At 40.8% G+C, this 22,002-nt stretch overlaps 2 protein-coding genes across 5 annotated transcripts in view; one reads left to right on the top strand and one right to left on the bottom strand.

Moving 5' to 3' along the window:
- LOC127601373 (oxysterol-binding protein-related protein 10-like) overlaps positions 1-13,876 on the bottom strand; it is a 28,843-nt gene extending 14,967 nt beyond the window's left edge. For all 3 annotated transcript variants that reach the window (XM_052066559.1, XM_052066561.1, XM_052066560.1), the window contains exons 1-5: positions 13,305-13,876; positions 10,234-10,412; positions 9,160-9,239; positions 3,929-4,021; positions 3,359-3,677 (exon numbers count right to left, since the gene is read on the bottom strand). In XM_052066559.1, the coding sequence (XP_051922519.1) occupies positions 3,359-3,677; positions 3,929-4,021; positions 9,160-9,239; positions 10,234-10,412; positions 13,305-13,483 (850 nt within the window). In that variant the 5' untranslated portion in view covers positions 13,484-13,876. The remainder of the gene's footprint in view (positions 1-3,358; positions 3,678-3,928; positions 4,022-9,159; positions 9,240-10,233; positions 10,413-13,304) is intronic.
- Positions 13,877-14,499: 623 nt separating this feature from the next.
- Positions 14,500-21,781, top strand: gpd1l (glycerol-3-phosphate dehydrogenase 1 like). Of its 2 annotated transcripts, XR_007962545.1 has the most exons (9): positions 14,500-14,695; positions 15,168-15,345; positions 15,637-15,777; positions 17,128-17,266; positions 17,715-17,827; positions 18,518-18,754; positions 18,851-18,957; positions 20,301-20,482; positions 21,283-21,781. XR_007962545.1 is itself a non-coding variant. In XM_052066593.1 (8 exons), exons 1-8 carry the CDS (start codon positions 14,652-14,654, stop codon positions 20,395-20,397), a joined length of 1,056 nt encoding a protein of 351 aa, XP_051922553.1. In that variant the 5' UTR covers positions 14,500-14,651; the 3' UTR covers positions 20,398-21,781. The 2 variants fall into 2 exon arrangements, 1 of the variants encoding a protein (XP_051922553.1); XM_052066593.1 differs by having other exon boundaries at positions 20,301-21,781.
- Positions 21,782-22,002: the final 221 nt, after the last annotated feature.

The raw sequence follows: 22,002 nt of genomic DNA, 5'->3' as shown, positions 1-22,002 counted from the left end.
CTCCGCCAAGGCTGCCCTTTGTCACCGATTCTGTTCATAACCTTTATGGACAGAATTTCTAGGCGCAACCGAAGCATTGAGGGGGTCCGTTTTGGGGGCCTAAGTATTGCATCCCTGCTTTTTGCAGATGATGTGGTGCTGTTGGCTCCTTCAAACAGGGCTCTCCAACTCTCACTGGTGCGGTTCGCAGCCGAGTGTGAAGCGGTTGGGATGAAGATCAGCACCTCCAAATCTGAAACCATGGTCCTCAGTCGAAAAAGGGTGGAGTGCCCCCTCCGGGTCGGGGAGGAGATCTTGCCCCAAGTAGATGAGTTCAAGTATCTTGGGGTCTTGTTCACGAGTGGGTGCAGAAGGGAGCGGGAGATCGACAGGCGGATTGGTGCAGCTCTCAATTTACCGGTCTATCTACGTTCCAACCCTCATCTATGGTCACGAGCTATGGGTCGTGACCGAAAGAACAAGATCCCGGTTACAAGCGGCCGAAATGAGTTTTCTCCGCAGGGAGTCCGGGCTCTCCCTTAGAGATAAGGTGAGAAGCTCGGTCATCCGGGAGGGGCTCAGAGTCGAGCCGCTTCTCCTCCATATCGAGAGGAGCCAGATGAGGTGGCTTGGGCATCTGATTCGGATGCCTCCTGAGCGCCTCCCCGGTGAGGTGCTCCGGTCATGCCCCACCGGGAGGAGACCCCGAGGAAGACCCAGGACACGCAGGAGAGACTATGTCACCCAGCTTGCCTGGGAACGACTCGGGATCCCCCGGGGAGAGCTGGACGAAGTAGCTAGGGAGAGGGAAGTCTGGGCTTCCCTGCTAAAGCTGTTGCCCCCGCGACCCGGCCCCGGATAAGCGGTAGATGATGGATGGATGGATGAATAGTGCCACATTTGAAAGGAACCTACAGTGGTGAGATGAGCAGCAGAGCTGAATTTGAGAGTTGCGCTCGTGAAAAATTTTCCAAATCCTTGGCAATGCCAAACTGTTTATTTCGCTGTTGCCATTGACTTGTGGTGCTCAACACCGAGGGACAATTTAGAGTGTTCCATTCACAGATGGTGCATGTTTTTAGAATGTGGGAGGAAACCGGAGTACCCAGAGAAAACCCACGCAAACACAGGGAGAACATGGAAACTCCACACAGGAACCAGAGCTGGACTCGAACCCTGCAACTCTGCACTGTGAGGCGGACGTACTAACCAGTTGTTCACCGGGCGTCCCATTTACATTATTGTTATTAATATTATTTATTTATTATTATTAGTAGTAGTAGTAGTAGTAGTAGGATGAGGAGGAGGATGTCGTTCTGCCTTTAGTCCACAATTTCAAATCATTTTAGTGTCTGCCACTGTACAGTGAGCAGAGAAACACACATAAACCTTAATTTTTTTACAAATGTGACCCAAAATATTCTTTTAAACCAAAAACCTTAAATGGTGACAAATCATATTGTGGTAGGCATATTGTGTTCTCACAAACAAAGTAAAGATGTGAAGTGGGTGCTGTGATTTTGTTCATCTGACATGAATCATAGAATATTGTTTGAGGTTTTCACACATCCCACTTCACAGTCTCTCATTTATAGGATCTACAGTGATGATCTCATTGGCAGATTGCAGTCTCAGAGGACTGAAATCAGAAACTTGAGACGCTTTATTTACACCGTGTGACAACAACGTAAAACAATACAAATAACACCGGTCAACAAAAATATTCCCAAAACTTTATAATGAGAGATACAAGTAAACTTTTTTTGATTTTTTTTTTTTTGTACTGATGTTTGTTGAATCTGCTCTAGTTTTCTCTAACACATATTAACAAAAACAACAATAATATGAATAATAATAAGAACAAAAATAATAATAATAAGATGTTCTCCCCGGGCCAGCGTGGGTTTTCTCCAGGTTTCCTCCCACATTCCAAAAACATGTATGGCAGGCTGATTGAACACTCGAAATTATCCCTAAGTGTGAGTGTGAGCGCGGATGGTTGTGTGCCCTGCGAATGGCTGGCAACCGGTTCAGGGTGTCCCCCGCCTTCTGCCCGAAGACGGCCGAGGATAAAAACGCAGCAATGCGGCTCGGAGACTCTCATCATGCGGATCCCTTCTCAATAGCTAGTATTAGTATCAGCTTGGGTACTTGAATTACAGGACCCTTGTGAGGATAAAGCGGATCGAAAATGAATGAATAAGAAGAAGAATGATGATGATAGTGATGATAATAATAACAATAATTTAAAAATGATGACATGTAAAATAGTAATATATTCAGTAATATTTATGAATTATGGGTTAGGTTCATCAACAGGTTAAACAAAAAAAACATATTTCAAAAACTTGTATATGAAAAAAACATCAAGCCGTTTTTTTTTTAAATCAGCTTCGTAAATATAATTAGGGACAAATAAAGCCATTACTGATTTAAAATAAAAAATAAATAAAATAAGGATTTACCTGTATTGTATTTCTTGTATTGTATGGTATGTACAGTATTGTCATTTCAAAAGTTGCTGTTGACCAGTGTAGTACAGTCAATGTTTTGTTTTTCCTGTAGGTGTCAGTAGAACGTTTCTAAGTATAGCCAACTGTCCAAAACAGTCATGAAGACTATTACACTTTTACATCTGTGTACTGGGAATTTTAAAGCTTAAGGGAATGAAAAGAAGCGTTTGTTGACTTTATATGACTTATCATATTTAGGCTCACTAGGAAAGTGACACTACACAGTATTGGTGGCCAATGCCCATCAGTCAGGCCTGTATCTTCTCCACTGTAAAGTTATTTTTCACCTGCATTTCCCTCAGGACAGTCTATTTTTAATTTGATTTTATGTTTCTTTAACGTTTATTGTGTTCCAATTTTGGCTAATTCTTTATTTAAGTGACTTTTCATGTCCATTACCTTTCCTTAACATCTGTTTCATCATTTTCATTTTCAAGCACAACAAGCGCACAGACGTTGGCCTGTTGGAGTTTGAGTTGCTTTATAAGTATGGTAAAGCATGATTAATTGCGAGATGTGAAACTAATGCTGATTTAATAAAAATCGATGAAACTTGAGTCTTAATGTGTATTGTTATTGCCCAACATAAAGTAATAAACATGGACTTTCCAGGTAAAACACCTTTCATTCTTGATTCTTGTACCACTGCCGACAAGATATTGAAAGGTGTCTGTGGACATTTTGCCATACGGTATGTGACATTGACATTGGACTGAGAGAAAGAGAGACTGACAATCTGTTATCATGTGTCCAGTGTACCTGGATACTATACATATGATACACTGCTAAAAAGCATTTGAAATCTAATATTTTTCATGATTCTCTCTAAACACACACAGTCTGATCACCATCATCCCTCGACTCACCTGCATGACTCCGAATGTCGTTGTGGTCCTTCTCCTGTCTTCGAGTGTAGCTACAGTGTTTGGGACTTTGCTTGTCACTATCGGAGTGAATCGGGCTTTCATTGCTCGACTTAAGACTGCCGGGTTCCACCTGCTGCACGCTAGAGCTGCAGCGCTGATTCCAGGACTTGACTCTCTCTGCACAGGGTGTTTCACTCAAACTCATCGAATGATAGTTCTGGTTTTGGTTGTGGGCCCGAATACTGTGGTGTAGCAAGGTGAAGCACTCTCCCAAGCAGCTCAGCGTGGCTGCAGAGGTAGCTTTGAAAAAGAGTAAGTCCTAGAACAAGAGCAAGGAACAGAGTGTGAGAGGGCAGTAATGAAAATGTTTTTCTTCGTCTTTCCACAAAAAGTGGAACATAACGAACAATTAAAAATGTGTATGTTACTATATTTTTGGGACATCTAACTGATAATAATCATCATTTCTTGTTGGGCAATATAATGGAAGTTTTTAACTGAAAAAAATGAACACCTGTGTGAGCAGGTTGCTTTGGCTGCGGTCAAATTGTATTGAACGTGTTTTAATACCTCATTCAGAGAGGAGACGGGTCCAGCTCTTGGGGGTAGAGATTCATTGGAGTTGGCTGGGATCTTCTCTTCCCCTTGTGCCTCAGTCATCACCTACATTCAGATCCACAGACCAGATAAGACAGTTTACAATCGTTGCCGATGGCGACCATCTTATGGAGTGTGTTGTTGCAAACATTGATTTGTTCATAAAAGGGCTGCTGTGTTTACAGGAAAGCATTGGTCACCATCAAAGCACTGCTCACCTCCATGCGGTCATTTGCTCTAAAGTGGGTCACAACCAAGTGCCGAAGAAGGTTGACACTTTTATATTTTAAACCAGTGGGACCTGATTCTATGAGGTTGACCCTGAAGAAGGCCTCTAAATCCATTAGGCCTATGTTTGACCACCTAACCCAGCTGCCTTTGCGAGGATGGTCAGGAATGTGGGCAGCATGTTTCCTTACAGCGCGTTAATTGTAAAAACAAACTGTCAATTGATTTGGCACTTACTCATACTCTCTCACAGTTTCTTTTACAGTCTGGGACAATTAATGGTGGAGAGGGAGGCCAGCACACTGAAACATGACCCAACAGAAGTGCCAACATGTGGGATTTTTTTATTTATTTATTTTTTTTACAAACAGATGTCTCTCAAATGCCAAGAGTAAAGTCCAAAGAAGTACAATTTTTTGAACATAGGATATGTCCTTCAAAATTTGCAGCGCAGGCTACAGCTCAACTTCATGTTACTGTCAACTGTTCATTATTTTGCCTTGATACAGTTAGTTGTTTGGTGCTATTATCGCTAATTGTTTTGTCCGACACTGATATGAATTTCTTGTTCTTTTCTTTAACGTCCATTCATTTTCTATTCCGCTTAGCCTCACACGTGCTGAAGCCTCTCCCAGCTCGGGCTGTAGGCAAAGCACACCCCGAACTGGTTGCCAACCATTCGCGGGGCAGACACAGACAAACAAACATTCACATTCACAGTCACACCTAAAGATAATTTCGAGTGGATAGATGGTACTGTATGCTCTTCCTAAGCATGTGTGCCACCCCTTGGCGATTTCACACAAACCAGTTTTCTATTTTGTGCCTCTAACTGACAAACCAACGGTGATCAAAACAGAGCTCCTCATTCCCTTGTGATTTTTGCCCTTGGCAGAGGTAATACAACATCAGAAATACTTCCATTCTTACAATGACGAACGAACCCAGGCAGACAAATGTAATTGAGAGCGAAGAAGACTCGCGTGAGAAGAGAGATAATGAGCACTTCCTGTGACCCTTGAATGTAATTAGGAATGGCATTGGCTTTCCAAGTACAACAACTGGGACAGCAGCTTATTTAACGATGATATGGGAGATGAACTGTGATGACTGTTAACCACATATACATCTGTGAAGTGATTTCAACAGCAAAGACAACAATTGATCAGAAACAAGAGTGTAAATACTCTTTCTCTACGACTGAAATGCTCTACTCCACAGTCACCAACGTGGTGCCTGCGGATACCCGATAAGCCCAAAGATCATAGAGGTAGCCTCTTCTACAATAGTTCGCCAGTGACGGGACATGGTGATTTCCTAAGAATGGTGGAGAAGTGATGATTTGAAAACGTAAAGACGGGCAGAAAAAAGTGGTTAAAATTGCACGACTGTCCGTGTCTTATATGTTGTGTTGTATTATTTTGTCATTTTATGTTAATTGTTCTATTGATGGCGGCGCGGGCACCCGCAGCGGCTCCTCTGTCTCCTGTGGTTGAGAGGAAAGACATTTCATCTGTGATGTATGTTGCACATTTGACAACAAAGTTGACTTGAATTTGATATTACCGGTACTAAAAATAATGTGTTGCATATTGATATTTATCTGTTGAAAATTAACATGTAGACTAATGTCAAAATATGAATGATGGTAATTTGGCAAATGTGTTATTTCAGAAGGTTCTATCAAACTGCTAGCCTTTCGCACTAATCTGTATCCAAGACTGTATCTGTATCCTCGAATTAGCTCTCAATTTCAAAAAGGTTTGTGACCCCCAGCGAAATATTAAAATACACTCTAAACTGCATTGATCACAATGGTGGAGCAGTTTTAGATGCAATCTGAAATATTGTAATTTCCATATCTTGTTTTAGAAAGACATTGCCAAGATGCGATGGGCTTGATCTGTGTTTATCAGGGTCCTAAACACAGATACGGACGCTCCTCCCTTCTTGTCGGTAAACTCAGAAATCAATTCAATACTATTTATAGTGCACTACATGGTCATGCATCTGTCTAGAGATGCACTTGTGCGTGACATTCAGCTCACTAAAACACTCCACTCAAGGCCTGTGATTTTATTTTTAAAGCTGCCTTTCAGTAGGAGTGCTTCTTTCTTTATTTCCGTCTACAATAGTTGTGATTGTTGTGTCTATGATTGTTTTGCTATTTTTATTTTACCATGAGCCTTCGCAAGGGCTCCAAATAAGACTCCTGATCCATGTTGAGATCTCAAATACAACGACAATCATGCCAAATGTGATCTTCTAAATATAACTGTGACGATGTTCAGCACACACATCTCTTCTGTAAACACAGTGAATGAGTTTCCGTGATATACAGTAACATACTTCTACATAATCTACATTACATTTTTAAAAAGCAAACTCAGATTTGACCTGTGAAGCTCAAACAGAAAAAGCTTCATACACAAGGGAGGTCCCATACTGAAGAGACAAGAACTACAGTTAACACAAAATGTAGGTTAGAGAAGACAGAGGCAAAGTCGAAGTAAGTCTTTTCATACCACCGTCACACGCTCTCACACAGCATCACTCAACACTTGTCATTCTCAGGGGAGGGTGAGTCATCACTCCTCAGACAGCGAGGGAAAGATGTTAAGACACTTTCACAGTCAAAGTCCTGATGTACCCAAATATAGACTTGGATTCATCAGACAAATAACAGGTTCACGTCATCACTGCAAAAACAGGTGCACAAAATTTAAAGAAAAGATTCTCATTATGTCACTGAATTAACTTCAAACTGACAAAAGTAATGGATGTGAATAAAGAAATAACATATATACTGTATGTAGATATATGTTCCGGTAATCCAAAAGAGGAAAGAAAAGTGTAAAAAAAAGATTTCTACTTATACTTTGAAATATAAGTCTGTTGTTTTTAACGATTTGGAAAGCATCTTGCATCCTGTCTTTGTTCCCCTCAACGCCTTCTACTTTTTCTCAGCGGCTTTCACGCATCATTTTCTCGTTTAACCCCCTTGACTCATTTCTCACTTTCTTCTTTCACACCACAGCTCCTTGTCTCTTCTTCACCTTGATAATCAAGACTTTATCTAAACTTCAGCAAGACCTCTTTACTTTCTCCCATCCTTTCTTCTCCTTCCCTGACTTGACATGTTTATCATAAGTCCTCTTTTCCGAGCCAAAATTCAAAACTGAGGCTAAAAAATACAAACTCAAATAAATAACCAGCAGTTATCTTTTGCTAGTTTTAATGGCACCCTTGGAGATCTGGAAGAGAAAGCACCAGACTTTCTGCCTTTGAACCCGCTGCACCTTCAGGCTACACTGCTGCCATCTAAGTCTAAAAATGCACGGAACAGAATTGGGTGGAAATTAGCAGCCCATTAGGAAAGAGACACAAGTAGAAAGATATGTTTCTCATGCGGAATAAAAGGATAAATAACAGGTTGTGGGGAGAGTTGGCATGGCAGTGGGACTCCAAAGCTTTCATCCTGACGGATGACCTGCTGCCACCCCAATCAAAATGTGATCATGTGATTTGAAGAGTAGAACTTCACTTCTCCCTGTACTACGATTTCATCGATTTCAGCAATGACACCGAAAGAAGTCTCAGCAGCAGTTGCAGCATCCTGGATCTACCCTTGCCAAATACCACCCCGCCTCCGCCATTAATAGTCCTTTGCCAGGTTGAATCCACCATCACACCACCTGTTTGATGGCATTTCCCATGACTGCTTCCTGGCCCAACTTTCATATTGCAGCAGTTCAAATGATTCCAAAGTAACTTCCAAGCAGCACTGGACAGGGTATGATACAATACTTTCTACACCTTATCAGGCACTCCTCACTAAGACCAAGAAATAATCCACTAAATGAAAGCATCTGCTCAATGTTGTGTGGTTTCTGAATGTTAGTTTTTCTTTTGAAAGAATAAAATGGTTGTACACTAAAAGATGAATTAATTAATACATAAGAATAATCAAATATAGTCTTTACTATATACAGTAAATTTCATATTATGGATGTGTGTTAGATGTGATATCTTGGGATGCTGATTGATGACTGACTGTCCAGAAGCACAAAAATGAAAAGAAATCTATGTAGGTCATCGTGGTTTTAATCCTTTATTGGCCCTAGAAATGTATTGTTGTACATCATGTGAATTTTTTATTTTCTATCAATAAATGTCCCATATTATTATTAGAAGCATTACCAACATATTTAAGTTATTATAATGAACTTTTTTCATTGATTGGCTGGGAGAAATCAAAGGGATTACTGTTTTAGTATTTCAACAATAGGTGATGGGACATTTAACTCTCTGTAATCATAAATGCTGTATGTATGTGACACATAAAAAAACTTGAGTCTGAGCGCTGAGTGCTGGAGCGAGGGTTGAAATGAGTTTGTGAGCGAAATGCTCGTGAAGTAAAGCATCTGGTTACAAGACACGGCCACACGGTTATCGAGTTAAGCACAGTACACGTAGTGCTCACACAGCACATTAGCAAATGAACCACACGAAGATGTGCTCAAATATATCAGCCGCCGGGTGCAGCTGTGTATGGAGAAGAGTGAGCAGATGGGAGGCTTTCAGTGGTGAGATGAAAAACGAAAGGACATCCAGTCGTTTTGTGAGGGTGTAAAACAAAGCATCAGCGTCAAAGTATTTTGGTTGTCCGTTTAGTGACAGACGGTCACGTGAAACTGTACATCACCATTCCGAGCCTGCATTGCTTTTAACACACCTGTGATAGTGAAAATGTGTCAAAGAGCAGAAACCATTAGAGATCAGACATCTGCTTCATGCCTGAGTGGAGGAGATGTAGAAACTATAAGAGGCTTAATAAAACAAACGGTCTTACAAATATGGTAGCTAATCCAATAAGGAAGCAAGAAAGAGAAGGGAATTGATTGAAGATTGTTGCCTTGTGGTCAATGCAGAATTCAACCAATGGTTGAAATTACTGTGCGTGTGCGTGTGCATACCTTAGCCCCATTGTAAGAGTGACATCGAGAACACAGCTGCAGCTTTGTCATCCATAACTCCTGTTCCGCTGCATTGGATGCTGAAACAAACAAACAAAAAAAACGTGCATGACAGCTGACCTGCATTCATCAAAGACACTAACAAAGAATTCCTGCTTGAATGTGAATGAAATTTTGGTTTCATTGAGGAAATTATCAAACAAACAAAAATGATTTAAGCTCTTGATTTACTGTTGCAATGTTTACATCATTGACAAAGCTTTTTCCAAGAACTGTTAAAAAAATGGTTGTTTGTTTGTGGAATGAAGGCCGGCAGGTGTAACAATAAAGTGGCTTTCAGCTGTCTGTGTTTAAAAGCTGCTGCAATATGGCCGACCGGTATATATGTATTTTTTGATCGTCCATATGTAGTTACCAAATAAAAAGGTTGGTGTCGGAACAGAAATAACGACCAACTGAAATTTGGTTCCCCAATTTTGAAAAAAAAATTATATCCGCAGTTAAAACTGCTTACTGTACATTGAGTAGTGGGCTAAAATGTTCTCTAAAAACAGGTGGGTCCAAAATAAGCCACTTTGGGTCAAGAATGGACCAAAATGCTTCTAGGCCAATTTGACCCAAAATTCTGGATTGTTTTGAACAAAATAATCCTATTTGAAGTGGATTGGTCCCTTTCTTAGAATGTTATTGCCCACCACAAGTTTTGTTGTAGCTGTTTTGTTTCGTTTGACACTGACGATGTAGCCGTTCAGTTTCCCTGTCTTCTGTGCAGGCTATATGCACCCTGTGATTGACTGGCGACCAGCCCAGGGTGTAATCTTGCCTATCACCACTCGGCTGGGATAGGCTCCAGAAGCCATTAAAATTTAGTGGCGATCTGGATAAAGGTGAAAAGAAATGTACCATTCCAATATGGTCATTATAGCGTTTTAATATCACAAAGTGAATGGTGATCCAAGACCATTGCACAATACCGTTGCAACAATATCTGTAACTCAAATAAAAGGTTTGAATGTATTTAAGTATGTATTTATTTATTGAGTCGGTAAATCCAGTATTACATGTCACACTTACCTCTAAGTTTATAGGCTTCGCCAGTCGGCGACTGAATAACAAACATGTAAGGAAAGTCACCGGCGGAGACAACCCGTGCTCCGAGTAGAGACAGGGAACCTCTTGGAGGCCGCTGGCTTTTGTTGTGTTCATTTCGATAGTAGTCAAGCCGGCTAACCTCGTGGTCAAGAACAAAATACCTGCAAGGAGGGAAAGAATCACAAAAAACGACAGAGGAAAATCAAAATACAGTTTGGTTTTTTTTAGGAACAAATGTGTATATGGTGAAAATCTCACTTTCAGTTGAATCACATTATAAATTGTCAGCAAAATGACATCTAAGTAACATTCTGGAGATCATTTTAGTAGAATGAGCAGACCATGCCACTGAAGTATCAACACTGTGATTGTGTAACCAACCTAATGCAACCACAACACTGGGAATAAAAGATGCAGCGAATACAAATATATTCGTGTGTTAATGCTCAGTCAGCATTCTCAAATGGGGGGGGAAAGAACAAACTGAATGAAATATTTCACCCAATAGCCTTTCCCACAGTCCAGCAGTCTCACATTTGGATGGTTCTATTGATCCAGTTGGACAGTTTAGAAAAGAGAGGAAGGCAGTAACAGTTGGGAAAGGGGTGGGAGTGGAGGTGGGTCTAGATGGAGAGAAGATGTTGGAGAGGAACAAATGCAGGGCTTTCCTGGATGACTCATTCAGTGTTTCTGGGACACTCGCCCACAAAGCTGCTCTCAGTGGTGTTCACAATACAAGCTAAAATTGAATTATTGGAAGCATGCACGAACAATTCAATGGCTACAAATATGACATAAGTAGGTGGGAGGTGATGAACAAAAGTTGGCTGCGAAGACCATTTATAGGACACACTGTGAGTGCATGTGTCAGTCATCCACAATGACATGAGCACCGACGGAAACATTGAGCTCCTCGTTACATTTTTGATCGAAAATGTATGTGAACGTGAATCGGGCAGGAATTATATTCAGTATTAGTGTGCTGCCTCCCATAAGAGGGCATTTCTTAGAAGTAATGGAACAAAATACTGATAATGTAATGTGTTGTACAGAAACAGCGGAAGGACAATCAATGCCTCGATGAAATGAACAACAACAAAATAGGAGCATGTTACACTACTCCAGTATTTTTGATCATTTTATTCATATCATCATTCGTTCCACTGAAACTGTTTCATGAAGACATGATACAAGGTGAGCATGTTTTATAACATGGACATAGAAAATATAGCTTTGGGCTTATGGAAGAAGCTACTGCTTGGTTTTAAAACTATTTTAGCAGTCGGTCGCAATGTATTAGATATGACGGTCTCTGTTCTGACATTGTATCTGTTCACGGGATTGTGACACAGGGTTCTCTGCTTGGTCCACTTTTATTTACCAATCCATGTGAACAATCTTGGTCGAAATGTGGCAAACGCATGACTCAACACTTATGCGAATGGCACCACTGTCTACTCCTCTGCTGCATCCCTTGCACAAGTCTTTAAAGATTTGCAAAATACCTTCATGGTGCTGAACCTTGTTTCAAGTGCAGATAAGATCAAAGTGAGTTGTCGAACCGCAGGCTCCTTCACTGGCACATCTTCATTTACACTACAAGGCAATTCTTGGGCTGCTTCCTCCCTATCTTTGTGTTTTTATCAGGCAGGAAAGTACCTGATTGTAGTCATTACATTCTCAGTGCTTGTTTTTGCTTTACATCCCAAATACAAGGATAGAAATTGGGAGAAAGGCTTTTGGGAATGTCCTGCAAAATGAAACCAGTGGTTCTATACTAAAATAAGAATTTGGCTTGTACAGTATGTTTTCCTTTCTTCAGTTGAAGAAATCTTTTCTTCAATATTGTGGATGATTTATCACGCAGTTGCTGTATCATGACACCATACTGTAGTGAAGGGCACTGTGACAGCGCGTCAGGACACTCTGGTTTCATCCCAAATTCTCCAAACATGCATTTTAGGTTAAGTGAAGACCAGCGTTGGCAAATCCAGGTCCAGAAAGTAAAGATCCTGTCACGGTTTGGCTTTAGCTACGGGTCGTTTTCATGGTTGGGTAGAAGAACCTGTGGCTAAAAACAAACTGTGGCAAAATTAAATTTTTCAAGCAGCCGTGTGAGATGAAGCTGCGATAAAGCTCTTTGCAATTATAATTTCACCTCTGGTTAACCTGACAATCTAAACAGAAATCAATAACATTTAGACACTGCCCATTACATATTGTGGTATATGGTTTTTGCTGCTTCGCTGGTCTTCAAAAAACACTCGGTGATCGGTGGCTGTTTCCCGACGAATGAGCACTTCAGGGACCACGGCTGATTGGGAAAAGATTTTATTCTACCAATGTCAGAGTGGAATCGATTCGGGCTCCTGTGAGTCTCCGATTTCATCAGGCCGCCCCGAAGAAACACATTCATGAGATTATATAGAGACAATATGATAATGAGAGGCGGGGAGGTACGCCTCTCATGCAAATCCCGAAACGAAGAAAGTAACATGTCATCTGACCCGGTGTGGCCGGAGGAGACCAAAGGTTATGAGAGCCAGCTCTTCAAAAACATGTCCCGTGGAGGGGGCCCCAGAAGTGGTGGGGCCGAGGGCAACCCTCGGGGGCTGCTAATCAACCAAGTGAAATAGGATCCAGACTTCACACTACATTCTTTGGTTTAAGTACAAGCAGATGTTCAGGACAGAGACTAGTGTCAATGGTTCTCATAGCAAGATGAAATTCATCAACAATGTTCTACTACTACTTCTAGCGGAATAATTCCTTAACAGTGATGGACGGCAACAGCCACAATACCTTATTATAGGATTGCACACATTGCTGAAACTGAATTCTCCCTGACCCGCAAATATAGAATAGAATCGTGTCACTGACGCCAGGTGGACATTCTAAGGCCACCTACAGGAATAGAGAGGGAATTCCAAATTACACTTCAATATCTACACAAATTAATTTGGCATGCAAGTTAAACATTTATCAACGGCATATTTGCATTAAAAGTTTGAAAAGGATATACATATATTTTAATTACACTGCATTTCACTCACCTATTCTGCCAGCCCTGCAGGAGATTAGTGTATTTCCTCAGGACTCCCTCCAAATGCTGTTGTTGCGGCGACGGACCTGAACCACTATGCCCGGACTCGGAAGAAGGTGGTCCAACTCGCCGTTCTTGCCTCTTTTCGGGATATCTGGCGGGGCTCTCTTGGCGCACGGACCGGCTCATGCTGCCGTTCCTGTTGCTGCTCAATTCTGTCTGTTCACGGTTGGTTACTATGTTTAAGTGTTTGTAAAGAGACAGGCAAGAAGTGTCAAGAGATTGCTCCTCAGCGATTCACTTCAGCTTTTAGCAATTGATGCAGTGATAATGCGATAGATAAGAACACAAATTCTACAAGTAGAGGTTTGCTGCTTCCTGACAGTGTTGACACTGAAGAGATACGGACTTATTTACTGCGGAGCTGTCCTCCTCCTCCCTCCATCTGTGGTGACGTTATTTTGTTTTTTTTTTTCGATTTGGAAATCCCGGTTTGGTCACTCCCCCAAGCCAGGAATACTCCCCCCTACAGTCAGTGGATATGAATTATTCATAATAGCATTACGGTGTCGCAGGCTGGGTGGGTGGGAAAGAACTTGCAAAGGACAAAAAATATCAAAATGTTGTATTTAGAATCGTGTTTCGTGTTTGAAAGCAATCTAAAGTTTTGAATATTTGTTGTATTGTAAATTGTTAAAATGTCCATTGTTATTGCCTGTCTGCCATTGTTATGTAATGTTGTGAATCTTACGGTGGCGTCATCAGTAGATGACGCTGACGTGTGCAGTAATTTAACCGCAGTAAAAATAACACATTAACGGTCGCTTTACTTACTCGCTATATTTTCGATTGTCCGTTTTTCGGACAACTTCAAACTTTGTACCAAATGCAGCTGGAATGGTTCTGATGCGAAATCTACATAAAGTCTCTTGTAATAGTTCGTTTCTAATTGAAAACTAGAGCAATGATGACAAGGCATGCAAACTACTCATCGTCCCTTTGTTAGCTCCTTTTTTACCGTTGTCGCAAGTCATTTGCATATTTCACTTCTCACCTAAATTAAATGACTCGACAATGTGAGTGATTATCATTGTGCATTTAAATGCGTTAGTTGTGGAAAGAAGCTTCGTGTACAGAAGCTAAAACGTCAGCAGTCTTGCTGCTAGCACCAACAGTCAGCAATGCACGGGCTGTGGCGGTCACGTGACCATTGCCTTGCTTCTGGACTACAACCAACTGCCGCAGCTGCTGAATAACTGTCGTTGTCTCCGCTAGAGGTTCATTTTGCGTTTCTACAATAAATACGTTTTCGCTAAAGAAAAGAAAAAAAGACGGCTAAACTCTACACGTGTCACCCATGGCGTCTCCGCTCAAAGTTTGCATTGTAGGATCCGGAAACTGGTGAGTTTTAACAAGATCTGAGAATCGCGCGACAGCGATGATGATTTCACTGATTCAACCCGTTAGAATCAATGTGGTTCAGTTTTACGTTTCTTAAATTCTGTACGTGGACTCCTCATACTATAGCTTGCCCGTTGCTAATGTAGGCTATAGCAGAAGCAAGTGGGTGGTTTACGGCGTTGTATTGCATTACTGTATCATCATTACAACACTGAAAGGAAGGGGCTCTCGTACAGTTAAGTAACTACACAAGTATATTTCAGCAGATGGTTGTTACTACAGAGAGTACGAAGAAAGCATTAGTAGAGCTGTGCTGTAAGACTACCCCAAAAAGCCAATTTACAGAAAACAAAATCTTTGCGAAGTATGGGCATTATTGGGCATTCCGTCTTTTCCTAAGTAAAAAGTGAGTTAAGTTAAAGCGAGGTGCCGTCTTAACCAATGTAAAAACCGACCTGGGTTTTATTTCCAGGGGTTCAGCCATTGCCAGGATCATTGGAAATAATGCAAGGTCATTGCAACATTTTGCGACCACCGTGAAGATGTGGGTGTTTGAAGAAAGTATAAACGGTCGAAAACTCACTGACATTATCAACACCGAGCATGAGAATGTCAAGTACCTGCCTGGATACAAACTGCCGGATAATGTGGTAAGACAATCATCTTTTAGATCATCCTTTTGTTTTAAAATTAATGTGTTTCACACACACAGTGACAGTATTTTAGTTACCTTGTCTCTCTCAATCTTGAACACTGTCGTCTTGCCCTAGGCAGCTTCATCTTCTACCCAAATCATCCAAATTCATGCTTGGGCTAAAGTGCAGTTCCTTCCTTGCTTGTGCTGCTTGCATTTGAACTGATCATACATGTCAAGATTCTTCAGCTTCAAATCAGCAAATCAAATCATCGCAGTGTAACTTGTATCTTTTCTGTGTTGACAGGTGGCTGTTCCTCAGCTTCGTGATGCTGCTGAGGGAGCAGACCTTCTGGTGTTTGTGGTGCCCCACCAGTTCATCAGGAAACTGTGCGACGAATTAGTCGGCTGTGTTCCAACAAAAGCTCGGGGAATCACTTTAATAAAGGTAAGAGCAATAACTCCACTTTAATACTAAACTACAAAGGGCCCAGCCCTCGCACTAACAGTGGCTATTTGGCTCAAACATCAGCTCATCAACAACCCCCCACCCATCACACACACACACACACACACACACACACACACACACACACACACACACACACACACACACACACACACACACACACACACACACACACACACACACACACACACACACACACACACACACACACACACACACACACACACACACACACACACACACACACACACACACACACACACGGAGTGTTGCAAGATGTGTGAGTTCAGCACATTCCACAGAGTGAGTGTTAATTTCATACATTGTTGGACAAATCCTGATGCTCACACACAAGATGTGAACAAGGCTGATTGGCCATGTTATTTGTAGGGCAACTTTGTAAGTACTGTATGTCAGTGTTATTCGTTTAAAAGTGGCAATATAAAACTCAACTATCAAGAGCAAGAAATATTGTGAATTGTACACACATGGTTCCCCAAAAATATTTATGCCACTGGAAAGAATATGCTAGCAAATACAGCCAACTTTTCAGTGTATGCTGGTAAAAATATCATCTGGTCGCACCAGAGCGTGTGTAGGGTACTGTTACTTGATAGTAGGTGGGGCGCGTGGGAATAACAGCAAAGGTGCACTTACTGTGTGTCAACCTGTATACATGAAATAATTAGCTACGTCGGGATGTGTACTTTGCCATCTAACTTAACTTGCATTTGTTTTATGAAGGACGGCTTCCCTTTCAGCTCTCTCCTGTGAGCGTCTCACATCTCAACAGGGGACAGTCGGTACTCAGTATATAGAATCTAATTAAGATTATGAAATGCCATTCATCAGATTTTGTTGTGTTCAACGCACACATAAATTGACTTAAAAAAAAATATATATATATAATAATTTCTCTCTGAAGTGACAGGCTGCCTACATTTTGATCAGGGACTTTTTTGAGCTATTATCCGCGGTACAATATTGCATTTAAGGACTAAAATGAAAGCCAAGACAACACTTTGCCAAACAAGGTCTGTGTGTGCCCGCATGCAAGACTAAGACTGAAAGTCTTCACAGTATCTAGGATGAATGAAAGAATGTGGACAGACTCATTAATGGGGCAGTCAGATTTATAGTATCGGTACAACACTAGAACACAGCTGTTGGCTTGCATTGCACTGCATACACCAACTTTTTCAAATCCCTCTCACCAAGAAAAATTGCACTACGTCACTCAGTTCGTCCAATACGCCTTTTTTGGGAACATTTGAAAGCATTATTTTTGAGAAATTAGATGCTTGGCCCTTCCACATGTTTTTCTTTCAGGGGATAGATGAAGGACCCGAGGGCCTCAAGCTGATCTCTGACATTATTAGAGAGAAGATGGGCATTGATGTCAGTGTTCTCATGGGCGCCAACATCGCCAATGAAGTGGCAGCTGAGAAGTTCTGTGAAACCACCATCGGTAAGCAGAACATATGTGAATGAAAAAGCATTACATACTGATGTCATAGAAGGATCAGATCTGACCGTGCAGTATAGTATGAGTTAGAATACGTCATTGCTAAATGTCATATGCAAACTAAATATCATGAAGGAAAACACAAGTAGGATGCAAAGTCCTCTAGCAGATCTGAGAATTGAAGGGGCTGTATTCAGTCATGGTATGGACAGTTTATTCTAAGAAATATAAAATCATACCGCTAAGATTATAAACCTGGATGGCGTTAGGATTTTCAAAGCCGACCCTTAATTCAGGAAAACCACGATTCGAAAGATAGAAAACACATCTTTGAAATACCTCATCTGTGTTGTTAATTTTGAAAAGTCTATCCTGTCTTTGTTAATTTGTCATGTGCATACTTTTCGAGGCAGTTGATGTCCTTTTGTGTTCACGTTGACGTTATATGCAGGCAGCAAAATTCTGGAGAATGGCCTACTATTCAAAGAGCTGTTGCAAACTCCCAACTTCCGGATCACAGTGGTGGATGATGCAGATACTGTGGAGTTGTGTGGAGCTTTGAAGGTACACACAATAATAATACAAGTTCTCACTCATTCAGTTATAGAGCTAAATAATGATTGACATCTACAGCACCACCACATTTCTGTGGGTGTCTTTTTTTTTTTTTTCAGCGTTCACGTGAGCTGACTAATGCTTTTGATTTTGTTTGGAAGATGAGAAATGTGAAAGCCGCCTACTCTTTTGTCCATGCATTATCTACAGCTGGACCCTATCCAGTCTGACACCGGGCAACGCATTGCATCGCCTCTCCATTTAAAAAAAGAATTCATATACACATGCCAAATTGCTGGAAGCAAAGAAAAGTATACAAAGAATCTTTTCATCAGCAACCAACCCATACCTCACCTGGGATAAGTGATCTTTTACACTGCTCAAAACATAAAGGAAGCCCAAATCTCAATGAATCAAGTATTACAGAGAAAACTCTTTCTTGATTTCAAAGTGTACTTGGACAATGAGCACAAGTTAATTCAGAGAATCATACTCATCATCAAAGTGGAAAAAGGAGATCATGATTCCAACAAACTAAACCCCCACCCCACCCCAACCCATAATATATTTAATTGGGCATGAATTCTACACAGGTTTTTGCTTTTTATGGGCCATTCCGCTCCCTATCTCCCGCGATTAACGGGGCTCACTGTGCTGAAAACTAATCGGATCCTTCCTTTGTCTTCTTGTCTGGGTCAGAACATTGTGGCAGTGGGTGCAGGTTTCTGCGATGGGCTGTGTTGCGGTGACAACACGAAGGCGGCTGTGATTCGTCTGGGCCTGATGGAAATGATAGCTTTTGCCAAACTCTTCTGTAAGAAGGACACCGTTTCCACAGCGACCTTCCTCGAGAGCTGTGGTGTCGCTGACCTTATCACGACCTGCTACGGTGGCCGAAATCGGCGGGTGGCAGAGGCCTTTGCCACGACAGGCAAGGTATAGTAGGACAACATAAATCTGGTGGATGTTTGAAATGAAAACGATAAAGGACAAGTTTAATCTGCATCTGCCTCACCGACCGCATCTCCCAAGACCATTGAGGAACTGGAGAAGGAGATGCTGAATGGTCAGAAGCTCCAGGGTCCCGCGACCTCAGCTGAGGTCTACCACCTACTCAAGCAGAAGGGCCTGGTGGACAAGTTAGTGTGCAACTTTTTTTCTCAATCGACCATCGGTATTGAATTGTCCCTTGCAAATGCAATCATTTAATTATCAGTAGCCAGGAAGGTTACTCGGTCCTTTATGCGAAGAAATAGCTGATGCCAAACCACATATGGAATGAATACACTGGTCAACAGCAAATTTTAATCAGAGATGGCTTTATGTATCCCTAAATGTATTTTTGCCACTGATTAAAAAAAAAAAAGAAATTTCTAGCACATTACGTTTTTGATATTTTTTCATTTTCATTTTTTGTCTCGAAGTTTAACCTACACTGTCCACTGTAATGATTGACAACCCGAGTTAAGATGTGTTGTTTAACTTCTAATTAAGTCCTTTTTTTTCTAAATAATATAGGACCAAAAAAAGATACGAAAATGAGGAAAATAGAACATTTAATTCAACTGGGATGGCTGTTGGAGGAGCTTAATTCTGTGTCTGGTACCATTTTCAGTATGAGAGTATTCTTCTGCAATTAAAAATGATGACATTATTATTTTAAGGCTTTCAACACATCTTAACCAGGGGTGCCAATAATTATGCAGGGCTTAACCGGGGCCAATCCACCTCAGTTCAACCAACGAGTGAAACCCTACTTTTTCAGATTGTGCTGAATATTTTGTGTACACGTACTGTATGTCCTAGCAAGGAAGGCCAAATTTCAGCTTGATCGGGTCAATCTTTTCCAATATATTGCAATTTTATTGATTTATTTTTTTTTCACTTTTTTGTGGAAAATGGCCCTGGCCGCCAAATTTCAAATTGCCTTTTCTCTACAACTGCTGGTCCGATTTCAAAAGCCAGGGTATCTGTGGAAAGGGGCAATCCTAAGGAATCCAAATCCAGCATTTATTTTTGCATCAGAGTACTTTAGACATGAGTGTCCCATTGACCTCTATTTCAACCTTTTTTGACTGAGTTTGTAGACATGCATCTGTGTCAAGGAGATGGGTTCAAACCGAATCACGAGAGTAAGTGCCTTTGACAGTCAGGGCAAGATTGAATCTGTTCTTCATCTTATTCTCACGACGATCCACATCGTCTAACGGAACATGGAATATATAAAGATAATGATGAAAACCTGATGTGCTAGAGAAAAATTTGGAATCAGCACAAAAAAAAGTCTGGAAAAATATGCAACTTGTTGACCAATGATATTTTTGTGACAATTAGAATTGTGGGCCCATATCAGACAGCTGCAGCTCCAAAGGTGGGCGTGCTTACTATAGTGATTTTGAAGCGGAAACATGTAATTATATGCACTAGTGTATAATGGCACCTACCGTAGCTTTTGAATGTGACTTCATTGTCCTGTCCCCAGGTTCCCTCTTTTCTCGGCGGTCTATCACATTTGTTTTGAGGGGAAACCGGTCCAGGAGATGATCTCTTGTCTGCAGTGCCATCCAGAGCACATGTGATAACTGCACGGACATCAGCAATTTTTCATGCTAATCATTTCTTTCTTTAGCGCGATGAAACCGCTGTCCTTGGTTATGCTTCAAGGCAAGTCACGACAGTATGTTCAATATTTGCACTCTGTTGAAGGCCAATGTAATTTGATCAAATTGTGCATATTCCAGTGTACTGGTCAAGCGATATTAAGCTTAACATGAAGGATACTTTCTTTTTTGATGCAAAGAAATGTAGACAGGAAGGACTCAAGGTAGTAACAGCAGAGAAGAATAACCTGACTACATACGAAACTTAACTAACAGACGAAAAGAAATTACGCCTACAGATGTGTTTTGCTTTTAGTTTTTATAAGACATACTGGTATTTACTTCTTTTAATAACAAATATATACTACGCATTTTATTACTGAATTGTTTTGTGCATTTTTACATGATATATTACATTTTGTTATAAAACATAAATCAAACCTCTGTCAGTCTGCTGCAGTGAGGTGTATTTTGCGTGAGCCCCCATTGCAATATCCAAACCTGCTTTTTGCTTAGACCCTTGAGGTTTTTTTATTTTTATTTTTTAAAGGACATCTTGTCAGTTATCACATGCCCCTTCCAGTACAATTCTTCCCTCAGGTCTGGATGAAAGCTATAAAATGGCCAGTCTTTGACTCTTCAGCTAGAAATGAAATATTTAAAAGGAAGGTATTCTCACCTTAAAGCTTTCACAATAATGTACACTCCCAAGTTAATGTTTAAAGTTTGTTTCACAGAATTGTAGCGTCAGTTGGCCTACCAGAGCTGCTAATGATCATATGCTCAAGACAACAAAAACACCAGCTGTTATTCCACTGCCAGACCGATGGTGCATAATTGTCTTCTGGATCTCTTTGTTTACAGTATGTCCTGGACTGAATAACAACAAAGAAGCCATACTGATTCACAGTACTGAATAAGAAGTTATGTATGATTTGTCTGTCATTCAGACTTGTACGGTATTTATATGCCTTTACTTCTCAGGAAAATCAGTTTCAATGTTGCCTATGTTGTGAAAAGCATCTCAAGAGGAAAAAAACGCATATCATAATCAACATGGTCCTGATTGCATCCCATTCAGGAGTTTTGGGGAGCTGACTGTCCACTGCTTTCTGTCTAAGGTCTGCCACTATAACAATCATATAATGCCTATCACTTATTAAATGTTTGCCTTTATTACAAAAATGCTCTTACACATTTTTTGGGTGTGCGTGTTTCACTAGTCTCTCTGAACATATATGAAACGTATGCTGCAGAATAACGTGGATATGTACCACTTCTATGTTTTTGTCACTATGTGGGATAATGTCTTTTTTCTGCAATGTATTTGATTTGAATAAAAAGATAAAATTGTGCATTTTAATGTGTGGGTAACAACAGATTTCTTCCTTTCAAAGTAAAGCCCCAGGGCCCAGATTTGGCCTGCCACGACCCTAAAAGCAAATGGTGTTTTCAATTTCTTCAGACACAAAACTAATTTAGGTGAATACCAATTGCCTGAAATTCTAAAATAATAAAAACAGAAAAATATAATGGCAATTCTTACGCTTTTCACTTGATGACCACTGCAACGTACGGTACAGT

This window comes from Hippocampus zosterae, chromosome 5, assembly GCF_025434085.1.
Source record: "Hippocampus zosterae strain Florida chromosome 5, ASM2543408v3, whole genome shotgun sequence".
Lineage (NCBI taxonomy): Eukaryota > Metazoa > Chordata > Actinopteri > Syngnathiformes > Syngnathidae > Hippocampus > Hippocampus zosterae.
This window is presented reverse-complemented; position numbering and strand designations above follow the sequence as displayed.